Here is a 16,511-nt window from a genome sequence, read left to right on the forward strand (position 1 = left end):
CCATCTGTTCAGTCGCAGAGAATCAATCAGAAACAAAGTGAGTTGGAGGGGAAATGAGCTCACAGTGAAGAAAGCTTGGGCTGTGTCTGGGGCCCACAGGCTGCTCAGTTCCCGCTACATGTGGGCTGTGTGGTCAGAGCTCAGCTTTGACGTTGTCTTCACTATCAGTTTTTTCTCTTCACTGAGCAAGTGAGGTTGGGGTGCTGGCTGGTATTTTAGCTCCTGGCTTCAGCTTGTACCCCACAGTCAGAGGGACTCCATCAAGCCAGCTGCCAGGCGAGGTTCCAGATCTCTTCCCCCGAACCCAGGAATTGGGCATCAAGGCGGCTCATCTTCCTTGGTCACCCCTTCTGGGAAGGGGGCTGGGACCCCTTCTCAAGTCCAGATCCTCAGGTCCTTCCTGGGTTCCTCCTCCTGTCTCATCCCCCGCACCTGGTCAGTCCTGGGAACTGTCAACCCTCCATCCTAAATACCGAGCCCATTCGTCCTCTCTGGTTCACTCCACTGCCACTATCTTGTCCCTATTATTTGTTGCCTGGAGTTTTGCAATCCCCTCCCAGATGGTCTTCCCAGGTCCAGACCTGATCCCCTCCTATCATCATCCAGTGAGACCCTTCTAAACACAAATCCAATCATGTCACTTCCTGGATTAAAAGGCTTCAATGAAGTCTTCTCTGCCAGCCAGTCACAAATCCTCCACAAGGCTAACAAACCCCTCACCTCCAAAACACCCAGTTTCCAGCCCTTCCCACTCCCCTCCTTCTCAGTCCTCTCGCATAACCGGCAGAGTCCTTCAGGACGCGGCTGAGGTGTCAGTGCCACCTCCTCTGGGAAGGCTGCCCTGATCCCTCCACCTCACTGCACTCCTACACAGCCCATGCCACCCTTTCCCCATCCTCAGTGGTAGCACTATATTATAGTTGTTCAACTCATTTCTTTCCCCCAAGTAGGCTGTAAGCTGTATGATGCCAGGGACTGTGACTGTGTGGCCCCAGGGTCCAGCACAGACAGGCACATAGCAAGTGCTCACAGGATGTTTGTTGGGAATGTCAACGCCCTGTGCTCCCGGAGTCCAGAGGGAAGCGTGCACCAGATATGACCACATCCTCACCCTCACTGGCAGGAGTGAAGCGGGGAGTCAAGGAAGTTTTGGTAGATCTGGCAAAAGACCCTACAAACACCCACAGCTTACCACCCTGAGACCATCCTTTTTCCCAGGACCCTAGTCCGCACATGACTCTTGGGTGGTCAGGAAACCCATTCTCCTGTGGCATTCCCTGGTACCCTGTCCTGATTTATTCATTGCCATAGCATTTACAAATCTACATGCATAGCATAGACATATCTACATGCATACCATAGACATATCTACATACATAGCATATAAGTAGCTGCATTTATAGCATATATATACATCTAGACACAAGCATATATTTTAATTATTTCTTTGTCTCCTTCCACTAGATTATAAGGCTCAGAAGGGAAGCGTTTTTTTTTGTTCTTGTTGTTTTTGTTTTGTTTTGTCTTTGTCTTGTTTTTTGTATCTTTTGTTCAGTGACATAACCCCAGCATCTAGAACAGATCTGGCTCACAATAGGCAAGGTTTCCCCAGCCCCATTTGGGAGAGGTACCTGGTCCTTCCTTCTCTCTCTCATTTAAAACTTTTTTTAAAAAATTGTAAAATGAACCATAAATACAGAAAACCACATAAGTATCACTTAATTAGTTATTTTAAAGTGTCTGCCTTAATAAAGGTCACTCAGTTCACGAAACAGAACTTTGTGGGGCATTCCGAAGGTCCATCCACGTCCCCTGTTCCAGGCATAATCCTCTCTCCCATCCCGTTAACCACTTTCCATTTCTTTATAGTTTTATCATCCTTTTTAGACACTACAGTTTAGTCTTGCCTATTTTTTTGCTAAGTTTGATTTGTCTTCTAAGTCTTTAGAAAAAATCTACAGGTTCTCTCTTTATCTCATTGCTCACAATTTATTTATTGAAGAGTATGTGCCCTTGACCTGCAGTCTTTCCCACTGTCTGGATTTTACTTTTTTTTCTTTTAATTTATTTTCTTGAAGTATAGTTGATTTACAATGTTGTGTTAATTTCTGCTGTATATATATATACACAAAAGTATATATATATATATATACCTTTTCATATTCTTTTCCATTTTGGTTTATCACAGGGTATTGATGGTAGTTCCCTGTGCTATATAGTAGGACCCTGTTGTTTACCCTGGATTTTGGTTCTGTATACTCATTCAATATCTTCTGTCCCCTGGGATTCCTGCAAATTGGGAACTGGATTCCTGGTCACACAGGTTTGGCCCCTTTGATAAGACTACACACTTGTGTTCTTCCATCAGAAGATACATTTGTCTTTCCTTTTTGTGCTGTTAACTCCTAGATCCATTAATTCATTGAGAGTTGGAAAATGGTGATATTTTAATTCTATAATTTCTTTAAATTGTATTAGCTTGAATGATTTTATGATGTTTCCACTCACCTGATCTTGCAGTTCATGCAGGAAAGACAGGAAAAAAAATTGTTTCTTTCCCTTTTTTCACTAGTTTGCAATACAACAGATCAGTTCCCTATCATCCACCAAAGGTTATCAACCCTTAAAAATGTCATTATAAACTCATAAAGTTTAAAATATTTGCTGGTTTTTGATCGACTGTTTTAACAATGATCCACACTGGGGCTAAAATTATTCCATCTTTGGACAGTGGAAGCTTCTTCAATGCAGTTTCTGAGTCCTTTAGAGGTAACTAAGAAGCATGATGGCTTCTTCGCATTCTAGTAGGACAAGAGGTTCCAGGCCTATCTTGCACATTTCCTGTCCCAGCCGTAGAATCAAACATATCTCCAAAATTAAAAAAACAAAAAAACCAACTGTGATATGTTACTTCCGGACCACAATCTGGCCCCTAGTTATGCTCACATATACTTATACTGCATTGGAAATTCTTTCTAGGATTTCCCATATTTATATCTCCAATCCAGGATACCATCTTCCTTCTAGTTCTCATGTCTTCTTAAGCTCTTCTTGCTGTGAAAGTTTCTCAGACTTCCTTTGTTTTACTTTATTTTTTAACATCTTTATTGGAGTATAATTGCTTTACAATGGTGTGTTTGTTTCTGCTGTATAACAAAGTGAATCAGCTATACATATATGTATATCCCCATATCCCCTCCCTCTTGAGTCTCCCTCCCTCCCACCCTATCCCACCCCTCTAGGTGGTCACAAAGCACGAAGCTGCTCTCCCTGTGCTATGCGGCTTCCCACTAGCTATCTATTTTACATTTGGTAGTGTATATATGTCCATGCCATTCTCTCACTTCATCCCAGCTTACCCTTCCCTCTCCTCGTATCCTCAAGTCCATTCTCTACGTCTGCGTCTTTATTCCTGTCCTGCCCCTAGGTTCTTCAGAACCATTTTTTTTTAGATTCCATATATATGTGTTAGCATAGGGTATTTGTTTTTCTCTTTCTGACTTCCTTTGTTATAAATGACCTTGACTGTTTTGAGGAGTACTGGTCAGATATGCTGTAGAATGTCTTTCAGTTGGGATGTGTCTGATGTTTCCTCGTGATTAGGTTATGGGTTTTGGGGAGGAAGACCACAGAGCTCATGGCATTCTCATCACAGCTCATCAACATGACATCACTGTTGACGTGAACCATTATCAGCTGGCTGAGGTAGTGTGTACCGGGATTCTCCGTATACCCCGCCATCCACGCTGTGGAAGTCACCTTCAGCACAGCCATACTGGAGAGGGGCTTAAGTTCCACCTCACTGAGCAGAGTATCTACATAAATTCCTTGGATTTTTCCCCATGGGAAATTTGTCTGTTCTTCACCTTTTATTTATTCATTCAACCATTTATTTACATCAGTGAACCTACAGATATTTATTTTATATTTTGGGTTATAATCCAATACTATTTTATTTATTTTCTTGCTCAAGTTCTTCCAGCTCTGCTTCCAGGGAGCTTTCCCTGTGTCCCTTTGACATACTTCCATGCGTGTGTATGTTTTAATATTTCCTTCTTTTCTGGCCCTAAATGATGTTCCAGGCTCCTCTTGTATATTTACTAGCCCAGACTTAGAATCAGCCAGCTCTCCAAGGAGCCCTGGTTCCTTATATTGGATATGGATATTAGAACTCAAGATCAGGGTTGTGCTCATTGCTTGATGTGGTGTTACTACTGAGGCATCATTGCTCCTGGGCGTCCTCTGCTGACAGGGCAAGGACACACATATGTGTATTCTAATCTGTATCGATAAACATATCTGTGTTTATACAGACAGCCTATATCTAACTATAACTACAGTGAGCTAAACAAATTCATACTAATGTCTCCAACTCTAATCCTTTATCATAGGGATCATTCTAGCGTTTTCTCCTTGCTTATCTGTAACCTTCTCCGTCAACAGTCAGAAACTTGACTCCCACAGTCTTCCATCCATTTACTTAACTGTTCAATTATAGCGCACATATACTGTGGTTCAGGTTGTTCACACATAGCTCCATGAGAAACACCTTTATCAGCTAACGCACGGCGCTACTGCACAGTTCTTTCGGCGTTTAGTCCTCAAGAGTCCACGCATCTCCAAAGCTACTTAGGAACCACCTTTTCTCCCCACCCCCTTTGGTGAGGTTGTTTCACACTTTTAAAACAGTTATGTTCTTTTATCGCAGTCTGATTTCATCATGGGTTTCCCTGAACTCATAAACAATTTTAAAACATTTGTATACATTAAGGTTTTCATTCTTTGTGCTGTAAAATTCTATGGGATTTTACAAATGCATGGTCATAGTATCATGACCATTACAATGTCATCCTGAATAGTTTCACTACCCTAAAAACATCTCCTGGGCTTCGTCTATGCAATGATCCTTTTCCTCCTCACTCCCCAAATAATATCCTCCTTCCCTTTGCATGCTCTCTGATTTTTTTTTTTTTTTTTTCTGTACGCGGGCCTCTCACTGTTGTGGCCCCTCCTGTTGTGGAGCACAGGCTCCGGACGCGCAGGTTCAGCAGCCATGGCTCACAGGCCCAGCCGCTCCGCGGCATGTGGGATCTTCCCAGACCGGGGCACGAACCCGTGTCCCCTGCATCGGCAGGCGGACTCTCAACCACTGCGCCACCAGGGAAGCCCATGCTCTCTGATTTTAACTGAGCATTTCATATGATTCCATTTTGTTTCCTTTCTTAGCGTATCAATTTTATTTGTTTTAAAATTTTTTTAGTGTTTGCCCTAGAGTTTACAATACGCTTTTGAAATGAATCTAGGTCTACCTTCAAATTATACTGTAGCACTTCATGCGTAATGGAGGTACCTGAAAACAAAGCATCCCCAATTCCTCCCTCACATGCCTTATTGACACTGCTGTCATTCATCTCACTCATCCATATGTATAACCACTAAATACATCGTTATTGTTACTTTAAACAGTTATCTTTTAGATCAATTAAGAATATGAAAAAACCATTTCATTTAACTTCTTTATTCCTTCTCTGATACTCTTCCTTTCTCTGCGTAGAGCAAGTTCCTGATCTACATCGTTTTCCTTCTGTTTGAAGAACTATTTTTTTTTTTAACATTTCTTGCAGGGAAGGTCATCTGGAAATGCCATTTTCATTTGTCTGATAAAGTCTTCATTTTTCTTTTGCTTTTGACTTCTAGGTTGGTGGCTCCAGCTCCGTTCTCTTCTTGCTTGCACAGTTTCTGATGAGAAGCACCGTGTAATTCTTCCTCTTCCTCTATAGGTAAGTAGTAACCCCCTCCCCACACGGCCCTGCACTGTGTCTTCCATTAAGACTTTGTCTTTGGTTTTCTGCAATTTGAATATGACATACTTAAGTGTGTTATTTATTTGTTTGGTTATTTATTTATTGTATTTATCCTGCCTAGTGTTCCCTGAGGTTCCTGGTTCTGTGGTTTGGTGTCTGTCATTAATTTTAGAAAGTCTTCAGCCATTACTACTTCAAAGATGTTTTCTGCTCAGCTCTCCTTTTATCTCCTTCTGGTATTCCAATTACGCGTAAGTTACACCTTTTGGAATTGTCCCAGAGTTCTTGAATGCTGTGATTTTTAATTTTTTTTTAATTTCATTTTTCTCTTTGCATTTCAATTTGGGAAGTTTCTATTGACCTATATGCAAACTCACTGATTCTTTCCTTGGCGTTGTTGAATCTACTGATGTGCCCATCAAAGGCATTCGTTATTTCTATTATGGTGTTTTTGAGTTCTAGCATTTCTTTTTGACTTTTCCTTAGAGTTTCCAACTATTGGGTTGGAATATATTGCCCATCTTTTCTTGCGTGGTGTCCACTTTTCCCGTTGGGATGCTTGATATGGTAATAATAGTTATTTCAAATTCTCTTTCTGATAATTTCAACAGCTGTGTCATAACTTGAGTCTAGTTCTGATGATTGCTTTGTCTCTTCTTCCCTTTTGACACGACTTGTAATTTTCTGTTGAAACCTGGTTATATTGTATCAGGTAATAGAAACTGAGGTGAATACACCTTTACTGTGAGGATTTATGGCTAGAGGTTGGGCTATGCTTGGTGTTTGCAGTACCTGTATGTACCAGTGACTCCAGATTCTTCTTATTTCCTTGTGTTTGAACCGAACTCCCCTAAATACTGAGAAAGAATCTGGGCCTTGCAATTCTTTCAGCCACAGCCCGAAAATAATGTACTGGATTGTTGGTGTGGGGAGCAGGTGTGGGGCATGGGGCTTTGTCAATCCTTTAAATCTCCTTTTCGACTTTAAAATATTCTTCCTTTCCACCTTCTATTTCTCTTAAGGCATTATGTGCTATGTTCATGTGCCCTATGTTCCCTCGTATTAAGACTTCATTTCTGAAATGTATCTTTCTTTTATTTTTATTTCCTTTTTGAACACTCTTCCCAAATCGCTAAGTTTTTTCTAATTCTGATTTAGGCTGTCATTTGATGTCTTAAGTCACATTAAGGGTTTCAGTTCTTTTTGAAATAGTAGGTTAATGTTTTGTTATATGTTGTAGGCATGTCTTTCTGGAGTGCTTTCATTGCCTATCAGGATATTAATCTACTTTTAATTCTTGTTTTTCTTATAATAGCTTACTATGGGATTGTCATCAATACATTTTGTTGCTAATTTTTGTGTAAAATTAACTTGGTTGAACATTTATAAAGAGGTGTTGTTTGGGATAGTTTATTTTTTAACTCCACAGAGACTTCTTTAGTTGTTTTCACATAGTATTCAAAACATGATGGCTAGATTCCCTTTCCACTTTTACTTGGACCCTCCCTTCTTCATTATAACCCTATCGTGAGTAATTTTTTTTTCTTTTTGTGGTACGCGGGCCTCTCACTGTTGTGGCCTCTCCCGTTGCGGAGCACAGGCTCCGGATGCACAGGCTCAGCGGCCATGGCTCACAGGTCCAGCCGCTCTGCGGCATATGGGATCTTCCTGGACTGGGGCACGAACCCCACGTCCCCTGCATCGGCAGGCGGACTCTCAACCATTGCGCCACCAGGGAAGCCCTACTGTGAGTAATTTTGATCCTATTCATACAGTTCCTTACAGGGTCCTATCCTGGGAGGGAGATTTGACTGGTCAGTTTTGGGAGTTCATAGTGTCTGACAATTCTAGCTCTTTGGACCTTAACTGCAGACCTTTGCGCTCACCTGACGTTGGATTGGGCAAACCCCCCCGCACCTTCAACTGCTTTTGCAGTTTGGCCCATGGCCCTTCCCAGTGAGTATCTGTTGGCGATACTGGGGCTCTTTTCCTCCCAGATATGACAGATGCCTACTTGTTTCTTTCCAATTCCTCCCACACGGATGTTGATATCACACCCCATCTTGGGGCTCTTGGGAGATTGTCATTCCCATTTTTAAATTTATGGGTTTACCACATCACCTATTTTTGTTGTAAATATGGTCCTTGAGGTTTTTGGTTTTATGCAGTTGCTCAGATATGTGGGAATTCTGAGAAATTCAGAAATGGACTACTTCTACCACCATCTTCCCTGAATCCCTTTTCCCCTTACACCCCTGCCAATCTGGAAAAGGTCAAGCATTGCCATTCCCTGACTGTTAGTTAACCTGAACGTCTTTCCTTCACAGAATCATGTTATAACCTTCCTCAAAAACCTTCAGGGTCTCCTTCCTGCTCCCAGATTCAATTCTAAATTCCTTACCAGAGCATGTGGACGCTGCCCTCCTGCAGGTTATCTCCCTTTTCAGCCATGGCACCCACCACATCCTTGCACAAATGCTTGACCCTTAAGTCTTCCATTTACTCACCGTGCTACAAACACGAGGTCGTTCACATTTCTGTGCTTTTGCCTGCACTGTTTCCTAAGCTGCGGACACTCTTCCACTCTTTCTCCCTCATCCTACTCAGCTCAAAGCATCACCCCTTGTGCCAACTTTCTTTAAACCACCTAGGCAGAATGAATCACTGATTTTGGCACAAAGCAGTTAAGTAATTAAAAGCACAGACTGTCTCTGTTCAAATCCCAGCTCAGTCACTATATAGATGGGGATTAGAATGCTGCCTTACTTATTGGTTATTTTTGAGGCTTTATTGAGACAATCTGTGCAAAGGATTTAGCACTTTCCTGGCATATAGTAAATGCTCAGTAACTGGAAGCCATTATTAACGTCTCTCTCTCTCCCACTAAATTATATCTTAGAAGATGCAGACTTCCTCTGGAAAAATTATACCATCCTCAAGGGCTAGCAAGTTGCTTTGCCTGTATTAGACATTTAACTAATATTTGTTGATGTTATTTTTTAACCACACGAAAGGGGGAAATTCCTGGTTAGTTTAGGGAGAAGGGAATATATCCGAGAAAAGAGGCAAGGGTTACCTTACAGTGCAGGAGAGAGGAAAAAACATGGTCATTGGACTAATCCAGAACTAGATTCAAATGCTGGCGCTGGCACCTATAACCTGTATAATAAAAGTTTGTGTCTAATAGAGTCTTAAGAGTCCAGGCTGTGGAGCTAGACTTCCTGATTTTGAATCCAGGCTGTAACATTTTTCAGCTGTGAGACCTTGGGCAACTTATTTCATTACTCTGGGCCTCAGTTCTCTCCTCTTTCAAGTGAGGATAATGACAGTACCTACCTCATAGGGTTGCCATGAGATTTAGGTGTGTACTATATATAAAGAATTTGGATCAGGGACTGGTCACATATATTTGTTTGTAGTATTATTAGAGTGCCAATTCTGCTGACCCTGGAAGCTATGATCCTGTATCTATGAACAACAAAGAGGTAATTAACAAAGGGACAAGTTAATGGGGATGGAGGGACTTATACTTACTTTCTGCATTCATGGGTGCAATGTCAAATAAAAGGGAGGCCTACGTTGATTTTGGTGGTTGTTTTTATTAAGATTGGGAAAAAGCCCTTGTCTTGGTAGAGTAATGAGATTACTATGCAGCATAAGACAACCAGAACAGACTCTGATACTGTCAAATATTTTGCTATGAATCCTGGATCCCGTTATGGTAAATTCTGATCCCTTGAAAAGGTCAGCGGCTAGCTCCAGGTGAGGGCCCATCAGCTCACAAAGACATTTCATCTGATAACTTAGTCCCTTCATATTTACCTTGAAGAAGGAAGCAAACTTTGTATTGCCGTGATAAATAGAAGAACGATAAACGCACAGACCAGGTTTGATTTGAATACTTCGTCCCTCATTTGAGAATACTGTAATGAAAAAAAAAAAGGAGAATGAATTACTTCGCAGTAGAGTTGGGCACTTGGAAGAGTGAAGTTTTACTAGTGTTTGGAGTTGGGGATAAACATCAAGAAGAGACAAGGCATTTAAATGTGTATATTTTTAAAATTAAGAGGCATCCATATCTTAATATAACCTTCACGGAGCATTTTCTCCATCCCTCCCACCAACCTTCCAGTGAGAGCCCAGGGGTGAATACGATTCCCTTCACAGTAAAGGGGAACGTGAGAGGGACTTTGCATAAACTTATAAGCCAGTTCTCCTCCTTCCTCCCAAATAACATCATTTTAACAAAACAGAAGAGCACACAACCATATACACAGCAAATCAAATTCACATTGACGTTCTTCATGAGTAAACGTTAAGTCATTTAAGGATCTTGCTCTTGTGGACACAGGGAAATTTTTGACCAGAGAGTCTGCCTCTCTTCTCATAAAAACTACTGAAAAAATAAATTCATGGAATCTTAGAATAGAAAACAGCCAAAGAAATCTCCAGCAAGGGCAGCTGTTTCATTTTGCACAAGAGAAACCCAAACTGATCGACCAATGTGCTTGACTGCCCTTCTGTTGTCTGCTCGAGGTGGCCCCGGGGAATGCTGCTAACTTTGTTTTGATTATCCAGAGAACTCAGTAATTTTGTTGTCCAGCCTTAGAAGCTTCTGGAAGGTCAGCACTGAATGTGCGTATACTTGCCTTAGTCCTGCCTAGTTTCCTGAACCATCTTCTAGTCACTGTGGCATAATTCAATTCCTTCAGAAGAAGAAAGGATTTTTAAAGCTGAAAAAGATCTTAAAATTAACCTAAACCAAGTCCTTCTTTTTACTTTAATGCCAGAGAGGTCTAGTAACTTGCCATAGATCACATAGCACAGAGCATTTTTGGGGGTGAGAACAGAAAGCGAAGCACGGCTTTGGAACTATATGATCCCCGATTTGAATTTCACGGTTATTTTATAAAGGAAGCCAGTAAACAGAGCTATCCCAGCATCTCTGGGTCTATGTCCCTAATACCAAGAGAAGGCTTTGGTCAGGTCAGTGAAACAAAATTAGTCCAACTTGTTGATATGGGAGTCATAGTCAATGGTTACATGATTGTTATTCTCTTGCCTACTTCTTGGCGTGGTCTGGGTTTTAGACTGAAGTCACTGATCGATGTCATGGCTGTGATTTGGACAGTGGCAATGACAGGTAGCTGGTGAGATCCATGGGGGAAGCACAATGCTGCTCAGAAACTGCACATACATTGCTGTCATAGGGCAATGCTTTTTCTACTCCCTGGTGTGGAGGCCTCTGCCTGTTTGCTGACAACCTGCTCCATATCTAGAGGGGAACAAGCCCCTGAACAATCACTGTAGCCATCTTCACTCCTGATAAAGCTACGGAAAATCCATGTTACTGATAGTTTTCAAAGAGCCCTACCTAAGAACAGGGCACCACCAGAGAGACCCACACATACCAGCCTGAAGATAAATGAAGGAGCCACAAAGCAGTTAATTCAAAGAAGGATAAATGTCTGAATTCCTTCTAACAACCGATTGCACAAGATCTTTGTTGGCTGTCTGCTTTCAAACCAGCTTGGTTATTTAGATTTAATAATGAGATTTTTTTTGCGATACGCGGGCCTCTCACTGTTGTGGCCTCTCCCGTTGCGGAGCACAGGCTCCGGACGCGCAGGCTCAGCGGCCATGGCTCACGGGCCCAGCCGCTCCGCGGCATGTGGGATCTTCCCAGACCGGGGCACGAACCCGTGTCCCCTGCATCGGCAGGCTGGCTCTCAACCACTGCGTCACCAGGGAAGCCCAATAATAAGATTTTAAGAACAACAATAATAATTTTTCATGTACCGAATCTCCCTCTTGCTGCTTTTCATCATCTTTATCTTTATCATCCTCATCACTTCCATCATCACAGCATCTTGGAGTCATGATGGACCGTTGCCTATCCTTTCCGTAACATCCCTGAGGGCTACTCAAATGCCTGCTGATTATCATAGATGTGACCTTTTCTGCTTTGTTGGTGGCAGTGGGGTTCTCTTCTCCGAGCTGCGGCAGGGCATCCTAGGGTTTCAAACACCCTCAACTTGAATCCTCCTAGCGCCTAAGAGCTCATTCCTTTGCAAAAGGATTCCTTCCCATTTTGGGCTCATTCTCACTGTGGGGAGGTTTTTTTCCCTATCGATCCCAAGCCTGAGTCCTGACTCCTTTCCTGAATGTTTTAACTGATGACTTAAAAAAAAAAATGTCGGGCTTCCCTGGTGGCGCAGTGGTTGAGAGTCCGCCTGCCGATGCAGGGGACGCGGGTTCGTGCCCCAGCCCGGGAAGATCCCACATGCCGTGGAGCAGCTGGGCCTGTGAGCCATGGCCGCTGAGCCTGTGCATCCGGAGCCTGTGCTCCACAACGGGAGAGGCCACAACAGTGAGACGTCCGCGTACAGCAAAAAAAAAAAAAAAAGTCACATAATCATCATTTGTCCAGACTAAAGTTGCATCTGGTTTCATGTTGTTCATTTCCTTCAGAAGTCAAGCTGGTTGGTGACAAAGTATCTGCTGAACCTCCAGATCTTCCACTCTGTCCGTGTTTCACTGTGAGCAAAGCCAATTCCTTTTAACCTCACTTTTCTTAACTATCAAACGGGGGAATGAATACAATTCACAGGTTTTGCAGTGCTCTTTCATTTTACTGTATTTTATTATGCTAGAATTTAATAATAAATTCTCTTATTTTCAGGTTTGAACTCCAGTGCCTAGCACAGTCACAGAAAGGAATATTTGTGAAGATGAAACCAATCAAATATAAAATACTGGGTTTCATAATGGAGTGTACTTTGGAAATGTAAGGAGACAGAACTATGGAAAGAACGTTTCTAACTGGCTCAGGATGAGATTGAGTGATAATTCATTTCACTTCCTCTTGACTTACGAAGATCTGATCACTCTGGTTCACAGCTACACTAAGTTACACGTATTCTCCTTCCTGCCATAGGCAGACTCTTTATCTGGTCTCTGCTCTGTCCTCACGTGGTGCCACATATTCTTTTCTACCTTAGTGGTGAGCATGGACTCATCTAGAGCTGGACTCCCCGGATGTGAATACCAGCTTCAACACTTCCTAGCTATGTACCTTGGACAAACTTACTAGGTTTTCTGTGCCACAGTTGCCTCATCCAGAAAAAGGGGATAATAATAAAAACTATCTCGTATGGGTTGCTGGGAGGATGAAATGAGTTAATATATGCAAAGTGCTTAGAGCAATGCTTATAGCACATGGTAACCTTACATAAGTGTTTACTATAATCAATTAATTATACATATTTTTTTGCTATACTTGTTGCCTTTTTGAAGCCTACTTTTCAACCGCAGTGTTGCTTTCTAGAATGCTGTCTTCTATTTCTCTGTACAAAATTATACCTTGTACTCAGTAGGGTCCCGCAAAGCATTGCTGACTGATTGGTCCATCAAGTTAGAAAAGATTCTTCAAAGGGGAATTATAATCTCGTGTGCAGTCTTTTGTTTTAGGAAAATACTTTGCCCTTATTCTTTCCCTTTCTTCCTAAAAGATCCTCCATCAATGGGTGGAATTCTCCCTTCTCCAGGGACCTTTAGGAAAGCTGTCCTTGGAAATGACCACTGGGCCCTTATAATTCATTGAGTCCTTGGTCTGTAAGAGGACTTGGCAACTGTATATGTTACAAATGAGGAACTTGAGAATCAGATAGGAGAAAGAGCTGATCAAAGTCAATTAGGTGGTTGGTGGCAAAGTTCAGACAATAAGCCACATCTCCTGGCTCCTAGATCAGTGTCTTTGGGCAGGAAATGCCTGAAGACAGTAACTGAGCCAACTATAAATGGGATTAATACCAATTAAAAAGACCGTGCCACTTGGAACAAATTACAAATGCTTCCTTTGAGAGCTTAGATTAGAATTTTGATTATAGTCAGCCCTCTGTATCCAGGGGTTCCACATCAGATTCAGCCAACCACAAATCAAAAATATTCCTGAAAAAAAACTCCAGAAAGTTCCCCAAATCAAAACTTGAACTTGCCACTCACCGGCAACTATCTGCACAGTACTTACACTGCATTTGCAACTATTAACATAGCATTTATATTGTACTAGGTATTACAAGTAAATTAGAGATTATTGGAAGTATAGGAGAGGATGTATGTAGATTACATGCAAATACTATGTCATTGTATATAAGGGATTTGAGTGTCTGTGGATTTTGGTATCTACGAGGGGTAGGGGGGTCCTGGAATCAAGGCCCTGCTGATACAGAGGAACAACTGTATTATTACTTTTCAATCTGTAAGGCTTTGGTTGATTCAGGAAATGGTCAAAATCTAGTATAACAAATTGAGTAATAATGAGTAATATCTAGTGCAAGGTGAGCAATAGGCTACATGCTTTATGCGGATGGTCTCATTCAATTATCATGACAGCACTTTAAAGAAGATCCCATTGATCATATCGCCATTTTGCAGATAATGAATCTGAAGATTAGAGTCACTGAGTAACTCAGTTAGGACCTCACAGATTGTAAGGACGGAATCCAGAGAGTTCAAGGCCTCACCGGCTGCACTAACTGCTGCAACTTTGCTATTTTCAAGGTAAAATCATCTTCACAAGGTGCATGATCACGTGTCTTGTTGTATTTCAGTGATGTGGTTTACAATACAAAGAAAGAAAATGGGTTCAAAATTTGAGTCTATGTAAATCTTCATTAGAATGAAGGTGAAACATGATCTGGGCAAAGAACGGACCTCATAAACAGCCCATGAATTAGTTTAGTAAATTGGCACTGCTGCATTTTCATGACTAATGAATAGCTCCTCAGCACAAATCAATGCAATGTAAAGAACCCTTTCCTTAAGGCCTAGAGGAGTGAACAAGTAACAGGGAAGAAAAGAAAAGATACAGTGGATTTTATTAAATGCAACAGAATAAGAGGGACCACCGTCTTCGAATAATTGAAAAATTGTTTTTAAAATGAATATTCCTACTTGATTTGATCAGGTTGAGACTTGGGTTCCCTTCTAAGGAAGGGGAACAGGAAGGACTTGTGTTCCATTTTGTTCATGTCTGGGGATGTCGGCCCTGCACACTCTTGAAAGGCATATTCATAAATGAACTCAGAGCCAGGAGGATCTGTGGGTTCCTAGATCTGTCAAAAGGAAGCCTGGAACCCCAAGTGTGATCACACAAGGTAAAGCCCATTCTAGATTGTTCCTCCCCAGAGGTGTGACCAGGGAAGCTAGCTTGCAGAGGTGATGAACAGAGCTTCTAATTTGCTATGTTTCTGTGCCTGAGACATGCCCGGAAAATCTTCCTAGGTGGGTTGGAGGGAAATCACCCCGCTCTGCTAGATCCTCTTCTTCGACCATGAGCTAAAAGGTACTGACTAAATTCTCACATCCCTACCAGATGTAGAGGATGCTTCTAACCATAGCAATAATCTAGTGAATTGTCCAAACTACCATGATTCTTCTGGTCTTTGTTTCAAGTGTGTTTGTGGATTGAAAAATTTTATAGGTGGAATGGATTTTATTTGTCACCTTGGTCCAGCTCTTAGTAATGCTGATTTCACTCAGTAAAACCTCTCAGAAATGAGCCATTAACTCCTGCCTGAGTGTGATGGGGGAAATCAGCCCCTCACTTGAGAGCCCATTCCACCTTTGGATAAATCTAATTTGAAAAATGATAATTTTCTAGCACACCTCTCATTAATATAAATTAATATGTTTGTTAAAGAAGAATCTCAACTGGGACAATCTGCTCATTTTGCATGAGTGAACGAAGGAATGTAACGTCTGTTCTGTTGAATTCATGCATTATGGAGGATGGCACTGGCTAGAGCTCCCTTAAATGAGACCATTTGGGTGAAAAGCAATTGCAATAAAAAAGCTAGGAACTAATTTTCAATAATTTCATATTTTGAAATAGAATATATTCCCTATCCTGGTGTCTAGCATCTAACCAAATCATCTTCAAGAACAACTCTACGAGTGACAGGTGTATCTGAGGAATGTCTCACTGGTATATGTCTTCCCAAGTAACTTGACCTTTGAACAAAGTAGATTTCCTCATAGTTAGTAAACTCACAAGGTCATGCTAGCATGTATTTAAGATGGACAGCTTCAGAAGAATGAGGCTGGAAGGATGCCATCCCAGAGATGACAGACGACTCAATGATAATATGTTACATAAATATTTTTGATAATGACAATATATGGTCTTCCTTGGTAGGGGGATGGATTGTCATAGGAGACTTCCCAAGCAGAACTTCATAAAGTTTCCAACCCACCATTCTCCCAGCTCACCCTCCTCCAAATCTCCCATCCTTGGGAGAAAAGACTCTTCCTTTCTTGACTGGCCCAGTCCCCCAACAGTGAGAGTGATAACTCTTCCTTTATTCCTTGCCTAGAAGCCCCTGGTTACAGGTGATGGTGACATCCATACATGAAACACTAGGATTACTTTAAGGACTGAGCTGATGACCTTTAGGTTGAAATCATCATAATTCTATCATCCTACACTACATTATTATAGGTGAAATTGGTACTCCTGACTCTGAAAATGCTGGCTTTGTGGGACTGGAGCTAGCTAATTGATCTGATAAAAAAGATACAAGTGAAATGGCCCTTGATATCATTTGACTACCTAGAGGGTGTAGAAATAGCAGGAATTTTACAAGGTAATATCAAGAATGTAAAGGAGTCTCACTTAGCTACTGTTTGAATAGGGATGGATTTTTT

General features: G+C 41.6%; 1 protein-coding gene across 3 annotated transcripts in view; it reads right to left on the reverse strand.

Annotated features, from left to right (window-relative positions):
- ADCY8 (adenylate cyclase 8) overlaps positions 1–16,511 on the reverse strand; it is a 218,765-nt gene that overhangs the window by 66,574 nt on the left and 135,680 nt on the right. For all 3 annotated transcript variants that reach the window (XM_004265316.1, XM_033419778.2, XM_033419777.2), the window contains one exon: positions 9,627–9,727. In XM_004265316.1, coding sequence (XP_004265364.1) covers positions 9,627–9,727 — 101 coding nt within the window. The remainder of the gene's footprint in view (positions 1–9,626; positions 9,728–16,511) is intronic.

The sequence above is a fragment of the Orcinus orca genome, chromosome 17 (genome assembly GCF_937001465.1).
Source record: "Orcinus orca chromosome 17, mOrcOrc1.1, whole genome shotgun sequence".
In the NCBI taxonomy this organism is placed as follows: Eukaryota; Metazoa; Chordata; class Mammalia; order Artiodactyla; family Delphinidae; genus Orcinus; species Orcinus orca.